At 42.5% G+C, this 20,094-nt stretch overlaps 2 protein-coding genes across 12 annotated transcripts in view; both read left to right on the top strand.

The window, feature by feature from the left end:
- The window catches only part of LOC119660883 (calcium-dependent secretion activator), an 81,282-nt gene extending 76,683 nt beyond the window's left edge, over positions 1–4,599 (top strand). For all 5 annotated transcript variants that reach the window (XM_038069801.1, XM_038069802.1, XM_038069798.1 and 2 more), the window contains 4 exons: positions 2,654–2,963; positions 3,029–3,409; positions 3,472–3,611; positions 3,688–4,599. In XM_038069801.1, the coding sequence (XP_037925729.1) occupies positions 2,654–2,963; positions 3,029–3,409; positions 3,472–3,611; positions 3,688–3,919 (1,063 nt within the window). In that variant the 3' untranslated portion in view covers positions 3,920–4,599. The remainder of the gene's footprint in view (positions 1–2,653; positions 2,964–3,028; positions 3,410–3,471; positions 3,612–3,687) is intronic.
- A 10,208-nt stretch (positions 4,600–14,807) lies between these two features.
- Positions 14,808–20,094, top strand: part of LOC119660806 (ephrin type-B receptor 1-B) — a 73,233-nt gene continuing 67,946 nt past the window's right edge. For 4 of the 7 annotated variants that reach the window (XM_038069641.1, XM_038069640.1, XM_038069639.1 and 1 more), the window contains exon 1: positions 14,808–18,558. In XM_038069641.1, the coding sequence (XP_037925569.1) occupies positions 18,477–18,558 (82 nt within the window). In that variant the 5' untranslated portion in view covers positions 14,808–18,476. The remainder of the gene's footprint in view (positions 18,559–20,094) is intronic. The other 3 variants (XM_038069646.1, XM_038069645.1, XM_038069642.1) reach the window with 1 other exon arrangement.

Here is a 20,094-nt window from a genome sequence, read left to right as displayed (position 1 = left end):
CAGCACGAAACATTCCCGAAGGAAAGTAGCTCTCCCACTCTGCGGCTAGGAATCTCTTTGAGGTCCCCAAAGAGTGGTTTACCCAGCGTCCGCAGTCTGACTCTAGCCAGAGCTGGGCAGTCGCAGAGAAGGTGCATGAGGGTTTCCCTTCCTTCTCCGCAGCTTCGGCAATGTGAGTTGTAGGGTATGCCGAGCCTAGCGGCATGGTCCCCTATGGGCCAGTACCCCGTGCAGACCGCCGTAATCTTGAATGCATTTGCACGCGTCTGGCATAGGAGCTCTCATGATCGGGCTATGTTATAAGCGGGTCAAATTATGCTTGACAGCTTGTAAGCCTTCGTCATCTCAGGCCCGCGGCTGCTAGGTAGTGCGAGTAGACATGGCCCCCGACAGCCGCCAGTGGAACACCGACTGTATTCGCTGAGGGACTGCCAAGAGCAGAGTCTTGCTTGGCCAATCCGGCAGCCCGCTCATTCCCCTCTATGTTCCTATGCCCGGAAACCCACAGGAGAGTGACCTTGAGCATGCCGTCTAGACGGTTAAGTGCGTCTCTGCGCTGCCCCACCAGCCGAGAGGATGTCGTCGTTGAGTATAAGGCCTTGATGGCGGCTTGGCTGTCGGTCAGAATGGCTATGTTACGCTTGGGCTCGAGTCACGCTCCAGCCATCGACAGACTTCGCCTGGAATACACTGGCGAAACCTGGGAGACCATACGACTTGGATACACCGTGTGCATTCGAGAAAACCCCCGCGCCGACTCCATAGGCCATCTTTGATCCGTCCGTAAAGAATACTCTGCCATAGTCTTGCAACACGCCGCCGGTCTTTCACTTTGTCCTGGTTGGAGGGTCCACAGCAAAGTTTCTCATGGAGTTCAGCTTGCGTGTGACATAGTCCGTGGGGGATGCCCAAATTTCCTGAGGTATTTCAGCTAGGCCGTAGGACTTCGCTGCCCAGCATCCGGACTCACGTAGTCTGACGGCACTGCACGCTGCAACATATTTGATGTGGAGGTCTAGGGGGAGGAGATGCAGGCGTCGATTGAGACCATCTGCCGGGCAGGACTGCAGAGCCCCAGTAACACCTGCACATGCGGTTCTTTGAATCCTATTAAGCTTCGTTCTATTGTATTTTTTGTATTTTTTCTTCAAAGCCTGCCACCATACAATCGAGCCGTACGTTAGGATCGGACGCACTACAGCGGTGTACATCCAGAGAACCATCCTCGGCCGGAGGCCCCATTTCTTTGCAAAGATTCTCTTGCAGGCATAGAAGGCTACACAGGCCTTCTTCACCCTCAGTTCTATGTTCAACCTCCAATTTAGCTTAGGATCCAGGATTGCACCCAGATACTTTACATTAGAGGAAAGAACCAATCTTTGTTCACTCAGCCGTGGTCGATGGAATTCAGGTATCCTTGTCTTGGTGGTGAATAGCATCAGTTGCGTTTTGGTTGGGTTTATGCTGAGTCCGCATCTTGCAACGCTCCCTCCATGATGTCGCTCATAATGGACAGAAACATCCCTGATACTAATATCACCAAGTCGTCGGCATACACCACCACCTTCACCCCGCTGTTGTCCCAATGTACGTAAAATTTTGCCCATTTTGTCCAGAGCACCGGTGAGATGGCGCCATCCTGGGAAGTGGTTACCTCCGACTGGATTATCCTGGTACTCAGCGTGGATATAATCCAATGCGTGAGATACACTTCCAATCCAATACCGCTCAAGGCTTCCTTGATGGCGTTGGTACTGACGTTGTTAAAAGCTCCCTCTATATCCAAGAAGACAGCCGGGGTATACTGCTTGTACTGTAGCGACCGCTCAACCGTGCCAATTTCCTCGTGGAGAGCGGTTTGGGTGAATTTTACTTTGAGTTAGGCATGCTGGGACTTAGAGAAAGACGTTCTCTCCATAATCGTCCTTGAGTGAATGTCCAGGACGCGCGATTGGTCGAAAGTCCTTCGCGGACTCATGACCGCGCCTGCCTGCTTTCGGTATGAAAACCACTCGTGCGCGCCTCCAGGACTGCGGTACGTACGTATCCTAAAGAGATGCAGCTTCGGTAAATCTCAACAAGCCACGGCACAACCCTTTCCTGCTGCTTCTGTAACATGACTGGCATTATGCCATCTGGGCCTGGAGACTTGTATGCGGAGAAGCTGTTTATAGCCCAGCCGATCGTATCCTCGGTAATTACCGATTTGATGGGGTTGCCGCAAACCCGCCAAGTAAGGTTCTGACTCAATGTCGTCCTCGCTGGAGGAAAAGTGCGTTTGAACCAGCAGCTCCAAGGTTTCGGTTCCAGGAGCCTTCCGACTTTTTAAAAAAGGATGGGCTCTTATGTTCCTTGGACAGAATCTTACTGAGCCTCGCGGATTTACTTGTGTTTTCGATGTTTTGACCATAGTCCACCTAAGACCGGTTCTTGGCGGTCCTGATGGCCCACTTGTACTTCTTCAGGGAGTCCTTGTGTGGCTGCTAGTATTTTTGCCTGTAGCAGATGTTGAAGATTTCTCTGGTCAGCTTCCTGAGGCTTCCACGACCAGACCTAAGTACTTCGAGCCTTTTTCCTCGCCAGAGTTTTGGGGCAACGTGTCATTAGTCTAGTTCGTCTGTTCTGCATGTTCTATGGTATCTTTGAATTTCAGCAACGGTTGCGCAACGTCGGAGGATTTGTTCTGGAAATTAGATGCCTTACAATCGTTCATTCGGGACCTTCACTGGCCTGATGCGGAATTCCGTCAGCATCTCGAGCAACGATTGAAACTGATGGCCTGCGAGATGATTGAATCCTGCATTCAAAGGACAGACGGCGCCTTCCAACAGTGGCTGAAGAAGAGTGTAACCTTTATATCGACGGATTATATAATCCCATCGGAAATGTGTGCTATGGTCAATGTGATTTTGGATGCTAAGAATCAGAGTTTCAAGCTATGTACTATCGACGGGGTAGATGTGGTAATTTTGGCACTGTGTTTTCCCATGGAACTTTTTGAATCTTCAATTTATCTTTTTTATTGTAGCATCAATACAGTGCGAAAATCGACGATGCTATAGATAAAACCTTAGCAGGAATGAATCAAGGCCTTATATCGAAGCTAATGTCGGTTTTAGAAGCGTCACTTTCAAAATTGTCGCGATATGATGAAGGTAGTCTCATTGGTTCCATTTTAAGTTTCACCAATGTTTCTGGGTCCGGTAAAGACCTTGGCCAAGGGTATGTGAATTTTACCAGGAATAACATGGACCAGATTCGAGGCAAAGTCAACGATGACTTGTGGATTATAAACTTTTTCGAGCAATGGTATACCCAACAGATTAACATGCTATGCAACTGGCTGTCCGAGCGTTTGGACCATTCTCTGCATTTCTATCAGTGCACCTGTCTGGCGCATATTGTTAAAGTGGGTATTGGATTTTTGGGTCTCGTGGACTTGGGTAATCCGTTTGTTATTTTTTTTTGCAGAAAATATACTCAGATTTCGAACTTCAAGGAGTGATGGAGGAGAAGCTCAATTCCAAGGCATACCAGACAGTTGCCCAACGAATGCAAACCGAAGAAGCGACATGTTCACTGACCATGAACACAGGAGAAGATGGATTAGAGTAAGCTTTACAACCCCTAAATTTCTGGGTATCTGGGGTTATTGTATTACCTTCTTTTTGTTTCTGTCATCCCCAGTGGCCTAAATGGAGCGGATATGGATGAAGGGGAGCGTATGGCCAGAGCCAGCATGTCAACAAGTGCCCAAAGCATGCCATCCTCATCGCCTGTACCTCAACTTGGTGAAGATGGAAACGTTGTTACCAATATTAGCAATGTCACAAATATCGTTGCTGGACGTGTGGGAAACCTGTTTGGCAAAGGTATTGGGGGTCTCAGTTCAAAATTAGGTGGTGGAGGGTGGTTTTAAAATTTCTTGTGATCTGATACATAATATGCTACAACTAGTTATGCATAATGTGAATTGGCTAGTACTTTCCTATATATATATATCGGGAGCATCGTAATGTAATTCATTGATATTTTTGACAACCAAAAATTTTGCCTTTTTGCTTTTTTTTTGAACCCCATTTTTCGGCCCCAGATACAATATAAACTTGTGTAGAATTAGCTAGTAGACCTTCTGTCCTTCTTAAGTCTTTGTGGTTTTCGGTGAATCATTTAATGAACGTTTTGCGATTTTTATGGATGACATTAAGACGTATTTATATGCAAAAAGGATATTTTGCAGTAGATTTAACAGTTGTGGAAAGGGTTTAAGTTCGTATATGAATCTAGAAACAACATAATAAAGTAGACGAACTGAGATACCAAGTGAAGTATATATATATGTGTATACATGCATCGATGTATACATATATATTTATATAATATATATATATATATATGGATAATATAACATCAAGACAAAGTATGTACATTCGCATCACTATTTTATAATTATATAATTAAATAAGATGAATAGAAACAAAGGAAGAAATGCTTATAAACCCTATCATAGATACTTTTTCTCTAGATACTTTGCCAAATAATAAAAAAGAATTGAACAACAAAGAAAAAACAGCAAAATTGTACTATATCTGAATCCAATTACCTGTTTTTTAAGGATATGTTAGGAAATGAATCCTCGAAATATAGAAAGTTTTAAGTAATGAAAAATTCATTTGAAAGCTCGAATATTTCTTCTAGGTCATACCGATAAATATTGCACCTGAACTGTCTTATGGTGTATCCTTTCGGCATAGGTACAGGTCGCCTACATCCTGGTTTTGTGCGTGAAAAACCAACACTGCCTAGGTCATACCTCATCATCATCATCATCAACGGCACAACAACCACTATCCGGTCTAGGCTTGCCTTAATAAGGAACTCCAGACATCCCGGTTTTGCGTCGAGGTCCACCAATTCGATATCCCTAGAAACAGTCTGGCACCCTGGCCTACGCCATCGCTCCATCTCAGGCAGGGTCTGCCTCGTCTTCTTTTTCTACCATAGATATTGCCCATAAAGACTTTCCGGGCTGGATCATCCTCATCCATGTGTCCGTGTATGGTGGGGGAGAAGCGTCAGCTTCTGAGCACTCAGGCCGTGTTGGCCCATTGTACTCACCTCCCCCGTCTAACGGAATATTCCAAGATTCGTTAACGTATCGCAGGATTTCCGTTAGTGGATGTGATGCTACCCGTCGCAATTGGAGAACATCGGCACCAAAGATCTGATGCCTGATGCGTCCATAGGCGGGGCACTCACATAGGAAATGCTCCGTGGATTCCGCTTCCTCATTACGGGAGGGACACGTATCATCTTCCGTAATTCCTATTCTGAACATATGTCCAGCTAGTGAATTATGGCCTGTCAAAATGCCCACAATACACCTGCAAGTCCTCCTGCTTTTCGACAGGATAAACTTTGCGGTACGTATGTTGAAAAGTTTGGTGGATCGAGCAGCATTTAGGCTCTGCCACCTGTCATTATGGGAAACTTGTTCCCAGTTTTTGAAAACAGATTTAGCCAATGCTACTGATACCCCAATTGCTGGCTCCGGTCCCGGCATAGGGGAGATTGACCCCTCTTTCGCTAAAGCATCCGAGATTTCATTTCCCTCTATGCCACAGTGACCACAGGTACCCAGAGTAGTTCCACCGTATTGAATCTAGACATAGAGTTCAAACGGTTTCTGCATTCCTGAACGATTTTCGAGGTGACCAAAGGACTACTCAATGCAGCTTGACTGTCACTGCAGATTGCGATGCGCCTGCCCTTCAACCGCTCGTCAATCACCCAGTTTGCCACCCTTAGGATCGCATAAACTTCGGCTTGAAAAACCGTGGCATATTGTCCCAAGAGAGGTAGACTCCGGCTCCAGAACCCTCTTCTGTTTTTGAGCCATCGGTGTAGAAGACTTCCGTATATACCGCCACGCATTCCTCTGGGTCTTCCCAGTCCTCTCTATGCTTCAGGGTAACTACATATCTTCTACCAAACAGATGTGTGGGGACACGAGAATCGGAAGGCATTGTAAGAACTGGATTCAGTCCTCCCAGGAACTCTTCCAATGTTCTGTGCCCCACATCCTTTGTTTTCCCATAGATCTAATCGAATTAGCCTATGAGCTGCTCTCATTGCAGTGCTTTGAATAAATATATCCAGGGGCTGCAAATTGAGTAGTGCATTCAGAGCTGGGCCGGATGTCGTGCTCATGGCACCAGTGATACCCAGACAAACAGTTCTTTGCAGTGCAGCTAGTTTACGGTGAAAACCTTTTTGTCTCACCTTAACCCACCACACTACGGATGCATATACGAACATCGGCCTAATGATGGCAACGTATATCCACATTACCACATGAGGCCTGAGTCCCCATGTCGAGGCAAACGTCCGTCTGCACAGCCCATAAGCTGTGAGAGCTTGTTTCATCTTTACCTCTACATGTTTGTTCCAAAGAAGTTTTTCATCTAGATTGACCCCCAGATATTTCACTTCTTCGGAGAGTTGAAGGGTAGTACCCCTCATCTCAGGGAGACAAAGTCCATCCAGTTTTCTCCTTTTTGTGAATAAAACCATTGTGGTTTTATTTGGGTTAACTGACAGACCATGTCTAAGGCACCAGCTGTCTATCAAATCAACGGCACGTTCCAAGATTCCGATCAACAGCAAGTACAGCCACGTCATCAGCATAAGCTTGAGCGTGTATTGGCAAATTTTGCAGTTCGCATAGCAGTGAGTCGATCAGCATACTCCACAGAAGTGGCGAAAGCACACCTCCTTGGGGGCAGCCCTTCGTTGCTTCCGTAATCAGGTAGCGTTCGACCCCCACTTCAGCGCACAACAATCTTTGCGTTAGCATATCATGGATCCACTTAATTAAAGCATCATCAACACCATGCGCTCTGGCGGTATCACAAACTTTTTGAAAAGGCGCACAGTCAAAAGCCCCTTCAATGTCCACGAACACCTTCATCGCGTACTCACCATTCAAAGTTGCATCCTCTATCTTTGTGACCAAAGAATGAAGAGCAGACTCACAGAACTTTCCACGTTGGTAAGCATGTTGGTTTTCACTAAGTGGGTGTGACCTAAGTGCCTTTCCACGAATGTGACGCTCCACCAGTCTCTCCAAACCTTTCAGCAAGAATGAAGTCAAGCTGATTTGTCTGAAGTTCTTTGGATTAGAATAGTCATCCTTCCCAGGTTTCGGTATGAAAACTACCTTAACCTGTTGCCAAGAAGAAGGCACGTAGCCCAGAGCAAGACATCCTCGAAAAATATTTCTTAGAGGCCGCTCTAAATGCTCCATACCCTCCTTTAGCATTGCCGGATAGATGCCATCCATGCCAGGTGCTTTGAAATGTTCAAAGGACAGTATCGCAGCTCTCACCTTTTCAAGGGTAACAACCGCTTTCGCAGTGTTCCAATTCCTCTTGCAACACTTGAGTGTTGAAGGGGTTGCAAGAACCGTCAACTCTCCCCCTACCACTTCTCACACCCGTTCTCCCGGGTGGTGTACTTCCAGGAGGGTCTGTACTGAGTCCAGTCTGGAGGTCGTGAAAGTACCGTCGGGTTTTCTAAGAGAATCCAACTTGACCGACTCATCCCTTTTGAGGACTCTGCACAGCCTTGAAGTCTCCCTTTCGCCTTCCAGTTCCTCACAGTACGCTCTAAAGGAGTCTCGTTTCGAGCACCTCACGAGCCTCCTATATTCACGTTGTGAGTTCCTGACATTTAACCAGTCTTCGTTCTTTTTACTTTTGCAAGCACGATTTAGAAGTCGCCTGGTTCATTTCCTGAGTTTTTGCAGTTCTCGGTTCCACCAAGGAACCATTTTACCGCTTTGGCCTCGGAAAATAGGACAAGCCTCTTCATACCACTCTAAAAGTGTGCAGTTCAGAGTTTTCAATTCGCCTAGGGAACTGTACTTTATTGCCAAGAAGTCCTTTGAACTTTGCCCAATCCGTTTTCCTAGGGTTCCGCCTTTGTACTGCAGACTGTTCGCCTGCAATAGTCAGATTGAATTCTAAATATCGGTGATCTGACAGTGAGACCTCGTCTAGCACTCGCCAGTGTGTAATCAACTCTAACAATTTTGGGTACAGATTGTTAGGTCAATTACTTCGCTTCTTCTCGGTCCCACAAACGTAGGAGCGCACCCTACGTTTGTAGTCATAAGACCAGATGAAGTGATGAAATCAAATAGCTTCTCTCCTCTTGGATTGCATTTGCTACTGCCCCAACAAATATGTTGAGCATTCGCATTGCAACCTATTAAGAGTTCGAGACCACTTGATTCTGCATACGCCACCAGATCCCTAAGTTCTTGCGTCGGTGGAGGATACAAAGAATCATAGGGTAAATAGGCGGAGGCAACTATGATGTTTTTCCTCTCGCCATTTATCTGGTATTGTATGATGACCGTAGCTAAGTCCTGGGAACAACATTGTCTCAACATAGTTGCCTCTAACCGTCTTGACATCAGGACGCAAGCTCTCGGTCTTATGGATCTTTCGTCGTAGAAGATCCTAGCCCCCTTTACTGATCCAATGCCACAGATTCTGTTAAATCGGACCGGGTTGCATAGATTCGATCACTCGAACTGGCACCAAGTCAGTTCCGTTCACGTCTCTGGCTTCCCTTCCTTCCGCGTGTTCCTTGGAAGGTGTAGGAGAAGTTACTAGCAGGTAGGATTCACTCTGTAGTCCCTTCCTCAGTGCGAGCCCCCATACGGGGGGCACACCGGTCCTAATCCCCGCGAGACGCGTGGATATAAGCCTTGGTGCGGAGCACAATAAAGCGTTGGCCACAGCAGATGTGTTGGTCTTACGCTTCTTGCGCGCATTACCGCTGACAGAAGAGTCTGGTGCGTCCAGTGTGGATCTTACCGGGGTTTCCAGTTTATCCCCACCTACCGCCGGAGATTCCGCTTCCTTGCGTCCGATTTCTCTGGGCGTTACCGCGCCTAGTGGTACAGCCATGTCCATGTCCTCATTCCCAAGGTGCTTCATCATCCTTCGCAGTGCTCTCTTCAGCCGTCGGCTTAGGGCCTTTCCAGGTTCACGATGTCCGGACCGCTTGGATCCATTTCCTCACACCAGCGTTAAACCAGTAGCGTCCACGTCACCAGCTTCCCGTTCTTCCGCTCTTCCCGGTAAGGATGAAGGAGAAGGTTCTGACAGGCAGGATTCAGCCTGTAGTCCCCCCTCCTTAGTGGCCGAAGTTCCCTTCCGCCGGGCCTTCCTCTTCCGCTTGCGGGTAGATTTGGGCTGTAGTACCGCGGACGAGCCGATCGTAGTCGGATTTCCAGTTTCTCCCAATTTGAGAGTTTCCGTACTTTCCTTTCTGGCTAACTTCGCCGTAGGCATCAAGTGATCTACAGATTGATCTGTAGGCAAATATGAATGTGCTGCGGCCTCCAAAATCCGCGCCTCGGCTCGGTGAATTCGAAGTCTGTGACTTCCTACCACTTGGAGAGTTTAAATCCATCGTTTCCATATTCATATTTTTGGACACCCTTAGTGTAGTAGTAAACTACTACAGGCTCCCCCACTACGACAAGGTGGTGTCCGAAGGGGAGATCCTCATCCATACGGATTAAGTGACCCGCCCACCGTAACCTATTGAGTCGCATTTTGTCCACAACCGGACGGTCATGGTACCGCTCATAGATTTCGTCATTGCATAGGCTACGGAATCGTCCATCCCCATCCCGAACGCGGCTAAGAGTTCGCAAGTCTTTTTGCTAAGAACCCAAGTCTCCGAGGAATACATGAGGACTGGCAAGATCATAGTCTTGTACAGTAAGAGCTTTGACCCTATGATGAGACCTTTCGAGCGGAACAGTTTTTGTAAGCTGAAAAAGGCTCTGTTGGCAGCCAACAACCGTGTGCAGGTTTCATCGTCGTAGCTGTTATCGGTTGTGATTTTCGACCCTAGATAGGAGAAATTATCAACGGTCTCAAAGTTGTATTCTCCTATCCTTATTCTTCCTGTTTGACCAGTGCGGTTCGATGTTGTTGATTGCTTGGTTTTTGGTGCTGACTTTGTCTTGCCTTCATTGATGTGCAGCCCAAGATCTCGCCCTGATAGCCGCCTGCTCGATCTGGATGAAGGCAGTTTGTACGTCCCGGGTGGTTCTTCCCGTGATGTCGATATCGTCAGCATACGCCAGTAGTCGGGTGGACTTAAAGAGGACCGTACCTCTTGCATTTACCTCAGCATCACGGATCACTTTCTCGAGGGCCGGGTTAAAGAACACGCATGATAGGACATCGCTTATGTTTTCAAAGCCGATAACAGCAGGTTTCATTTTTTGGCTGACTAAGAAACCTACTCCGCAACATGGTTTACTGGAGGGCCACTATAATATATGGTGTAGAGGCTCTTCTCCAGGAAACCCGCCCCTGTCCAAAACATCTCCTGTAACGCTGTTGCATCAGCCCTGTATTGGGACAGGGTGTCGACTAGCTGCTCATCAGCTTCATCTCTGTACAGGGAGCGCACGTTCCATGAGAAGAGGCGCAAATCGTTGATCGTTGTCGTTGCCGGGTCCGTCGTTTTAAAGTCCGTCCTGTCCGAGGCTCCTGTTATGGCTGCGTAACAAGTTGTTTTCCGTGTAGGCTTGTCAACCCTACCCAACCCCCAACCTGAAGGACCAGTTGGACCAATTTTTCCCGTTTTTAGGCACGGGAGACTCGCCTTGATCCTTCTCCGTCTGCAGCTTTTCGTTAAGAAAGAGCTCCCTGCGGTCACCACGTGGAGGTGGAGATAGGGTTTGGTAGTAGAGCTGTTGGTGTTGGTTCAGCAGGCATTTCCCAGGTTTTATGCTCCATCGTGGGTACCAATCCACGTTTCGCCCTGGGACCTATACTACCCTTTGACCACCTCATCCTGCTGACATGTTGGTAAAATTTTCGCGCCTGGTGCAGTTGCTCCCTGTACTTTTCTAGTTCATAGACTCCATAGAATGGAGTCGTCCATCTTCTTGGGAACGATCCACACAGGAGAGTTGTACAGGGATCTTGATGGTCTGATGATTCCGTTCTCCAGAAGAATGTTCACTTCCTTCCCAACTTCGGATTTGAGGGCTACCAGATAAGGGTGCGACTTACTATAAATTAGATCATTCGTAGTTTTGGGGGTTTCCCCTCGCACACTTGTGGTGTAAGTCAGTTTTTCGTTAGGTCTGGAGAAGAGGTCGCTATATTTGCTCAATATTCTCTGTAATGATAGCTTTGTGCCTCACTTAAATGATCCGTTTTTATGTCCAATTTGTTAACAGGTTTAAGGACATGTTGTTTGAGCGGGAGTTTGACATTCGGTTCAATGGCCAGGAAGCTACCTCTAGGGTGAATAACCACGTTCATGGTTTTTAAAGAGTCATTTCCGATTATACCGGTTAAAGTTTCAAGGTTTCGTGCTGCGAAATTTGGACTTCTCCACGTACAGAGTTAACCATAAATGATTCCTTGTTTCTGATGGGGTTGGGGATGCGGGACTGAATATAATTTTTGTTTGACCCGGGATCTATGAGAAATTTTAGCACTTCACCGCTCTTCGCCATCCTTTCGATGTACGGAAGCGAAGAGCTGTTTAATCTAAAAAATGGATATCGTCAAGATGGTCTTGATCGTCGGGATCATCCGGCTCATTTCTTTCCAGTTCCATTTCCTCTTCGGCTAAGGACTTCATAAGGTACTGCGGGTCTAGTCTGTCTGGCAAGTTATTCCCCCCCCCCCCCCCCTTCTGGTTGTATGTTGTGGTATTCCGTAAGGTACGTGCGTTGTTGTTTACGCTCATAGTGTTGAACAGATGGGGGAAGTCTTTTGGGGGCATATGAGAGTCTTGGACTAGGTCTATCTGGCAATTAATTTCCCGTGACCTTAAGGACTCGTCAATGTCCATAGGTTCTGTTCTTCGAGGTTTCGGTGGTAATGGCAATTGATTGGGATGCTGATGTTGTGGTGATCGTGGTGGCTGTGGTACGCATGGGTTATCGACTAGTTCCGGGTAGAAATTATTATATAATATCTCCAGCTTTAGGCTGTGCAGGTAAGCGTGCCTGATTCGGGAAATTTTTCCTTGAAAGAGGAGGTGGTGGCTGATATTCACGTGTACTGTTTTGTGAGTTATTAGCATGTTGAGCACGATAACTCATGTTCTGGAGTTTGAGGCATAGGTGAAGCGCTTGTGGTAAATCAACCGGTTCGCGTATGCTTAATGACCTTGGTAGGTCTCCTAAATGCCCTCTTATAATGGTGTCAAGGGACTTTTGACCCATACTGATCGAGGATAGTTGGTTTAGTGTGGGGGATAAATGATGGTACATAGCTTGGTAAACTCATCCACGCTGCTATTACCTTGAATAAGGGTCGTCAGTTAGTACTCAAGGATACCAAGGTCCCTCTTGTCCGCGTAGTGTAGTGTTAGGCGCTTGGAAATCTTTTTCCCATTTAAGGGGTGTATTATATGATTCCAAGGCTTTAGGCAAGGCAGTTAGTACTCAAGGATACCAAGGTCCCTCTTGTCCGCGTAGTGTAGTGTTAGGCACTTGAAAATTTTTTCCCCAGTTAAGGGGTGTATTATATGAGTCCAAGGCTTTAGGCAAGGCAGTTAGTACTCAAGGATACCAAGGTCCCTCTTGTCCGCGTAGTGTCAGGCATTTGGAAATTTTTTCCCATTTAAGGGGTGTATTATATGATTCCAAGGTTTTAGGCAAGGCAGTTAGTACTCAAAGATACCAAGGTCCCTCTTGTCCGCGTAGTGTTAGGCATTTGGAATTTTTTCCCCAGTTAAGGGGTGTATTATATGATTCCAAGGCTTTAGGCAAGGCAGTTAGTACTCAAGGATACCAAGGTCCCTCTTGTCCGCGTAGTGTAGTGTTAGGCGCTTGGAAATTTTTTCCCAGTTAAGGGGTGTATTATATGATTCCAAGGCTTTAGGCAAGGCAGTTAGTACTCAAGGATACCAAGGTCCCTCTTGTCCGCGTAGTGTAGTGTTAGGCGTTTGGGAATTTTTTTCCCAGTTAAAGGGTGTATTATATGATTCCAAGGCTTTAGGCAAGGCAGTTAGTACTCAAGGATACCAAGGTTCTTCTTGTCCGCGTAGTGTTAGGCATTTGGAAATTTTTTTCCCATTAAGGAGGTGTATTATATGATTCCAAGGCTATATCTGCGTGGTCGACGATCTTATTTCTTACAGGATTCCAAAATACTTTGGGGACCGTTTGAGATGCTCATAGACCTTGAGTATTCTGAGGACACTCTTCTTCCATGAGCTAGTCCTTCGGGCTTTTCACGACGTTCGGAATCTTATCCATTTTTGATAAATTCCTGTCGTGGGCCGCTTTTATGCCTATGTCCGTTGCATTATTTATGTCGGTTGCGGGATTTGATAAGTTATTGAAAATTTGCCTCCCCTGTTTTTGGAGAAATTGAGACACAAAGCGATTAATCACTTCTGTCACCTCGTTAAGTGACATGGTTGCATCTCCTACACCTGCAACAAGCGCGTTTTGGTTTTCCCCGCTATTGTTAGGTTCCGGAGGCACCAGTAACCGAGGGGGCGGATCAGGTTATTTGGATTGGACATTCTAGTTTTTCCGATAATAGGATGATTTATGAATTTGTTATGAAATTACAGAAGAATATTTATGTGTGAAAGATGCTGGAAGACAAAAAGTTAAGGTAGTTACTCAACTTTTTTCTCGCTCACTGGAAAGCCATAAGGGGATGCGTATCAGTGGATATTATTCATTGGGATTGCGCAATAGAATGCAGCATAGGTTCTGTTCTTCCAGGTTCAACGTTTTTAATTCAAAATGTCCTCTAATCGATAGAACGTTAACGTATCGCAGGATGTCCGAGATTTCATTTCCCTCTACGCCACAGTGACCAAGTACCCAGAGTAGTTCCACCGTATTGAATCTAGACATAGAGTTCAAACGGTTTCTGCATTCCTGAACGATTTTCGAGGTGATCAAAGGACTGCTCAATGCCCTCAGTGCAGCTAAAAGTATCGAGAACGAACTGCGCTAATTTATTCAAAATAAAATGCTGACATGTTGTCTGCAATTTTTCCATAATGTGTGCTGCATATAACGGTCAATTCGGTAGTGACTCAATGACAGATTAGCAATGAAACAAATGAAAGATGCATGGATTTAGCCGATAGGTGGCAGAAATGTGTTTAGAATGTATTGCCATATCGGGGTGTACATAGTGGCGCCATCTTTTGTATAAATGTTGATTTATTGATTTTCTAAAATGCATTTTTGGACTATGCAGCTTTACTACTTCGAGTAGATTTGATTTTTACCGGTGTTGCAAGTCAGATTTAGTAGTTGTGGGAGTTTGGAGGTTACTAGTATTGCTTAGGATGGACGAGGAAGACTTCTGGTTTCTATTTCGTATGCCTTCTGTTGCTCGTGAAGGGGCGAATAGGATTATATGCTTAAGGGATTTCGACATACTTAAGACTTTTGCCTTCATTGTTGAATAAAGAGTTTTCCTGGGAGGGGGGCGGGGAGAGAGTGAGACAAACAAGAAGAAGCAAAAAGGAGTTTAACCACCACATACTGTGGCTTTAGCATGAACTGTGTTTACTTTTGGTAGATGTCTCATAGGTCTGTCTCTACTGTTTTTCAAAATACGATTTTATTGGTAGGGGTATATGAAGGAAAGAGAGAAGTATACATACCAGAGAGAGGGGGAGTCTTCTCTCTTTCGTTATCTTTGACAGAGAGATGGTTAGAATACTGTGAGCGGACTATTGACTGCTTTTTTTTCTTCGTGATATGCGCTCGGCTGGTAGCCGTGGTCGTTGAATCCGTCCGGTCACTGGTTTAACTGGTTTTCCTGGATAGGATTTCGGGGATTGTGAGCTATACAGCTCCTGTCATTAATTGTGCGCATGTGTTCGTTTCGTATGAAGAATGCACATATGAAATTTTAAGCATACCTACACCTATGATGGGTAAATGTTTTGTTATAGCTGTAGTTGTACCGCTGGTAACTGGTGTAAAAAGGAAAATGGCAGTGGCACAGTGCAAGTGATGATTTTCGTCTTGCAATTTCTATTGACGACTTTTCAAAGAAACTAAACGAAATTATTATTGAAAATTGTCGAAATTGTCGCCGCGTTGTATCTAGAAATGTTAATTATGGTCTGATATGTTCTAATCGTGGGTGTTGTGTATGAAAAAGTTGGTTTGTTTATTTCATATAGTCGCCTCCTTGCCCGTCATCGGTGCTGTGCTGTGATTCAAGTTTTTTTTTTTTTCTCTTGTTTCTTGTTCGTACCGTGCCTCGAAAAAGCTATGAGAAAAAAAGGAAGCTAAAGGAAGAAAAAAAAATAGAATATAAAGAAAATCCTTGCGGAAAAAAGGGAAATATTTTGGTGGTGTAAATTGCGACAAGGTAGTTGGAAGCCAGTGCACTCAGTCATTCGTGGTTTTTTTTTTTTTTTTTGTAACTTGTCTACTTTGCTTATAATGTGAATTCAGTTTTGGCGTTTGTTGTTTATCCATTCATTGGTGTCTTCTTGATGTTGGTGTAGTGCTTCCGAAGAAGAGGAAGGCTTTCGCCTGAGATGTTACTTCTGCTGTTCCAACTAGTCGATCTTGTTTTCCGGTGAAATGCTATAACATCTTTTTGTTATTGGAATATAAAAGAAAGTGCAAGGACTCATCACGGATCGTTGAATGTGGTTTAGTGTTGGTTCTTAGTTCTCCAGTTGTGTCCGGCTCATCACTTGGCAGTACCACGTTGTTTTCCGGTAATGAGTGTCTATAGATCATTTGGAACATCAGCTATGATGCCGATGTTTGTATGTGTTCTTGATGAAGTAGAGATCAGAGCATCTTTAAGGAAATAGCTAGGCTATTGCATGGACAACTCCTAGAACACGATAGCAGCTACTAACAATTTCGACCTTGGAACATCACTTTTGTTATCGTGATTTATTTTGAATAAACCTCGAACATCTGGACCAATTCGTCGGCTTCGTCTCATTCTGAATGGATTCCCTCAATCAGTGCTGCAATGTAACCAGTGCTTGCAAGAAATGTGGCTCGTCTACCTTGGAAGGGCTCTTGGAAAATCATGTCAGCACCTCGTTTACGGGGGTAGTTCTTCGGATCTCTTTATTGAATAAAGGATTTTGCTGATCCGATAGAGTGACTAGACTGACAAGAGGAAATCAGCCAAACTACACTATGACTTGAAAGAGATCCTGTTCCGTTTGGCTGCCAGAGAACAAGACGAAATAAGGTCCCTGAAGATAAGAAATAAGTTTCATATTCCGTTTCAACAAAAATCAAGAGTGATCAACAGGAAAGTTTAATGGATTGGACAATATTTATAACAGTGTCAGCCTGTTATCGCCTAGTTGGACCTTGTGGGAATACTCTATGAAAATTGCCCAAGGCGGGTAAAGGAATGATTAGGCAATATTCCTTAAGCCTTGACTGCTAAATCGAAAAAGGGCCACTATCTCATAGACCAGAAAACAAGCATTTTGAACCAACTAAAAAATGCTGGGAATTAGTAATGCATACGAGAGTGTAAACAAACATAAACATCCTTAGGAAGTCAACACGTTACCATACTATCCTTAAAATATTGGAAGAATTATATTTTTCAATAAAATATAATAAACTGGATGGAGAAAACGCCGATATAACATTCGAGCTTTTTTGAATTTTGTTGAGATTGAAACACAATGACAGCCTTTGAACCGAGCATAAATAAATAAATAAATGCACGTGGAAATTCCATCTGATCTGGAATAATTTAAAACGAATAAAACAGAAAATATAGAATAAAAAATAAAAAAAAAAATAAAAACAAATAGAGAGCCAGAGAGTTTAAAAAAGAACGAACGATATGAGTAAAGTATTTTGATATAAAATATTTTAATTTCGTTGGTAATTCAAAGAAAATATCAAAATAAATACAACAAGCGCGAATGGATATGATCTCCTAACAACGAAGATGAAAGTAAATATTTTGAGGGAAGAGAATATTTAAAAGAACGATAAGCAACAACAACAAAAAAACTATAAGCAATAAAAACAGATAAAAAATTTTTCTAAATATTTATTATAATAATTAATCTAATTATATATTAAAAATCTTCTAAAAGGAAATATAAATGTAAAATTTTGCGTTAAAGACGTATGCAAAGATATTTAATAAAAATAATAATAAATTTAGTGATGAATGTAAATATTTTGTAAAACATCTCCATTTTATATATATATATATAAATATAAATATAATTAAACGCGTTTATTTAGAATAATTACATAAATAAAAACAACTGATCTTAATCGCGATAAAAAAGGACCTTCAATTGATAACATCCATAGAATACAAGGATCGATTTACTTATTTTCGTAAGAACTAAGCGAAACCTGGTATATTTTAGATTGGGTTGACAATTTTTGCTCCATTCTTTTTGTATTTTATTTCATAAAGTGCGTGTATGCTATCGTAAATATAGTTAATTGTTGAAAAATAATAAGCGGGAATACTTATATAAACAAATCACTCGTATCTTGCCACATATACAACCCTCCATTCATTTATATTGGACAGAAATTTTCTATTTGTTCTTCATATTCATTTTAATACTAAACGTGATTATATGAAGATAAAATCAGGGAAATAAAAATCTATTTAACTTGTTTTCGGATAAAATAAGACTTTTGAATAATTTTTAATAAAAGCAGTGATGATAAAAATCATGTTTTCGGTGGAAAATAATCGCAATAATTACAATAAATTCAGTAGAATTTGTAATAATGGATGCAAATATAATTCTAGTAAAATTGCAGTTAGATAATTCATCAAAAATCTATAAAAATTTTAACAGTTTCAAGGCAAAACCAGTGATATTGATGCGAAAATAATACGATATAAACATCATTCTCATTGATTGAATAATAAAATCAAGTAATCTGTTGAAAGCTAGCCGAACTATAACAATATATCAGAATAATACTTTTCATTATATTAAATTATACCTTATTTTTATATCGTCCGGTACAAATATCATTAACTAATCAAATATCATTAATTACATCTGATTTGATAATTTTTCTCATAAAAATTATTAAAAAAAAAAAAAATTAAATGAGAACCTCAGATGTAAAGCTATAAACATATAAAATTATATTATATTATATTCGTTTAAAAAGCAACCGGAATCAAACTTAATAAATTAAATAAGCGTACGGAAAAAAACATCAAGTTTAGAGAATAAAGTAAAAAGTATTGTTATAAGCGGACAAGATAACAAATCAAAATAAACATAGTCTAAAATATCAATATTTAATAGAAAAATAGCGAATATATCTATTATATAAATATATCTATATAAATCTCAGCAATACAAAACTATAACAATAACAAAAATAATATTAATTATAAGAAGTAAATATAAAGCAAACAAAACAAACATACTCATTCACCGGGATGGATTTACGTGATGCTATTGTAATTTTTATTATATGGATATTCACATTTGGTGGCCTGCATTATACAATCGCTGATCAAGGTATGTAATTTAAATATTTAAATAAATTTAAATAAATTTATATAAATTTAAATAAATTTAAATAAATGTATAAATAATGGTAGAAGGATGTATTTTCGATATACTTTTTTTTAAATAGAATTATTATAAAAATAAATTATCCAAGTAATATAAAATGAACTAAAAAAAAAAGAACAACAAGTTGGGAAACTATCAGATAAATTTTGTCCTGCTTGTAAACAATTTTATTTATTATTTAATCTGAAATTGTAGATTGACGGTATTTATATAAATCCACCCTATTGTTACACTTTCCCGGCCTTCCCAAAAGTAAAACCTATTTTTTTTGGCGTGAGAAATGTAATGTAACATATGTGTGTATGCTTCTTGGGAAGTCCTTGAGAAAGCTGAAACCCATTTCCGAAAACTAGTAACAATAGGCGGCGCGATGTTTGAGATGGTTGAGCGATAACCTCTAGATCTCGTTGCGCTAGTTTCGAATCCGTGTTGTCATGGATGTAATGATAACGAAGAGAATATACAAGTCTCGAAAGTGGTGAACAGCAGGTGAATAGCAATGGTCTTTTAGTCCCATTTGGGACAACCATTACATGGCTCTTTTCCTAGGACCAGAGCTGGGCAAAAATTATAATCATGATTACGCGATTATGATTACGAATTTCATGATAATGTTATTGTAATCATAATCAAGCTCTCGTGATTGTGATTGTAATCACGTAAGCATGTAATCAAGTAATCATAATCATGTAATCAAGTAATCATAATCATGTAATCATAACCCTGCATTTTCAAATTCGATTGGTTGATCTCGTTGTTCAATAAAGTCTATATTTGTATGATTTTCAGCTGAAATGAGCTTAGGGAAATTAGATTAAGGATGCTTTATAACGCTGGGTACTGTTGATGGGTTCTTTTAGTAGTGCGGAGCAAAAGGGTAGTTTTCGTCAATCATAACAAATGAGGGAGGGGAGGGAATAAAATATGTAATCATATAAGGGGCGTTACATTTTTGGATAGTCATTGATCAAGTCTTGGTCTTTCTACAAGGCGGAGGGACAGTATCCTGCATAATATTCTTGAAACTAACAATTATTATTTGAATTTCGTTATTCGCAACAATAAAAGGAAATGAAAGTATTTACAACCATTGCAGTTGAGTTGATACAAATGAATAATTGGAACTTTCTCGTTTGGTTTTGAGCATTATTTAATTTTTTAAGATGGTCTGATTTGGTCGATCTGGGGCTTACACGCAACACAGAATATTGCTCGGTCTATTCGCAGGATCATCATCATCATCAACGGCGCAACAACCGCCATCCGGTCTAGGCCTGCCTTAATAAGGAACTCCAGACACCCCGGTTTTGCGTCATTTGTCTCCATGGCCGTGAGGCGCCGCTCATTGTCTTTGCTACTCGGCCAGAACTCAAACCCATAGAGGACGACAGGGCGAACGACACTTCGGTAAGTTTTGGATTTGAGACGTTCGTTGATGCGTCGATCGCAAAGAACGCCAGTTCTGGAACACCACTTCAT

Source organism: Hermetia illucens, chromosome 7 (genome assembly GCF_905115235.1).
Source record: "Hermetia illucens chromosome 7, iHerIll2.2.curated.20191125, whole genome shotgun sequence".
In the NCBI taxonomy this organism is placed as follows: Eukaryota; Metazoa; Arthropoda; class Insecta; order Diptera; family Stratiomyidae; genus Hermetia; species Hermetia illucens.
The sequence above is the reverse complement of the archived record's forward strand: the minus strand, read 5'-3'. Positions and strand labels throughout refer to the sequence as shown.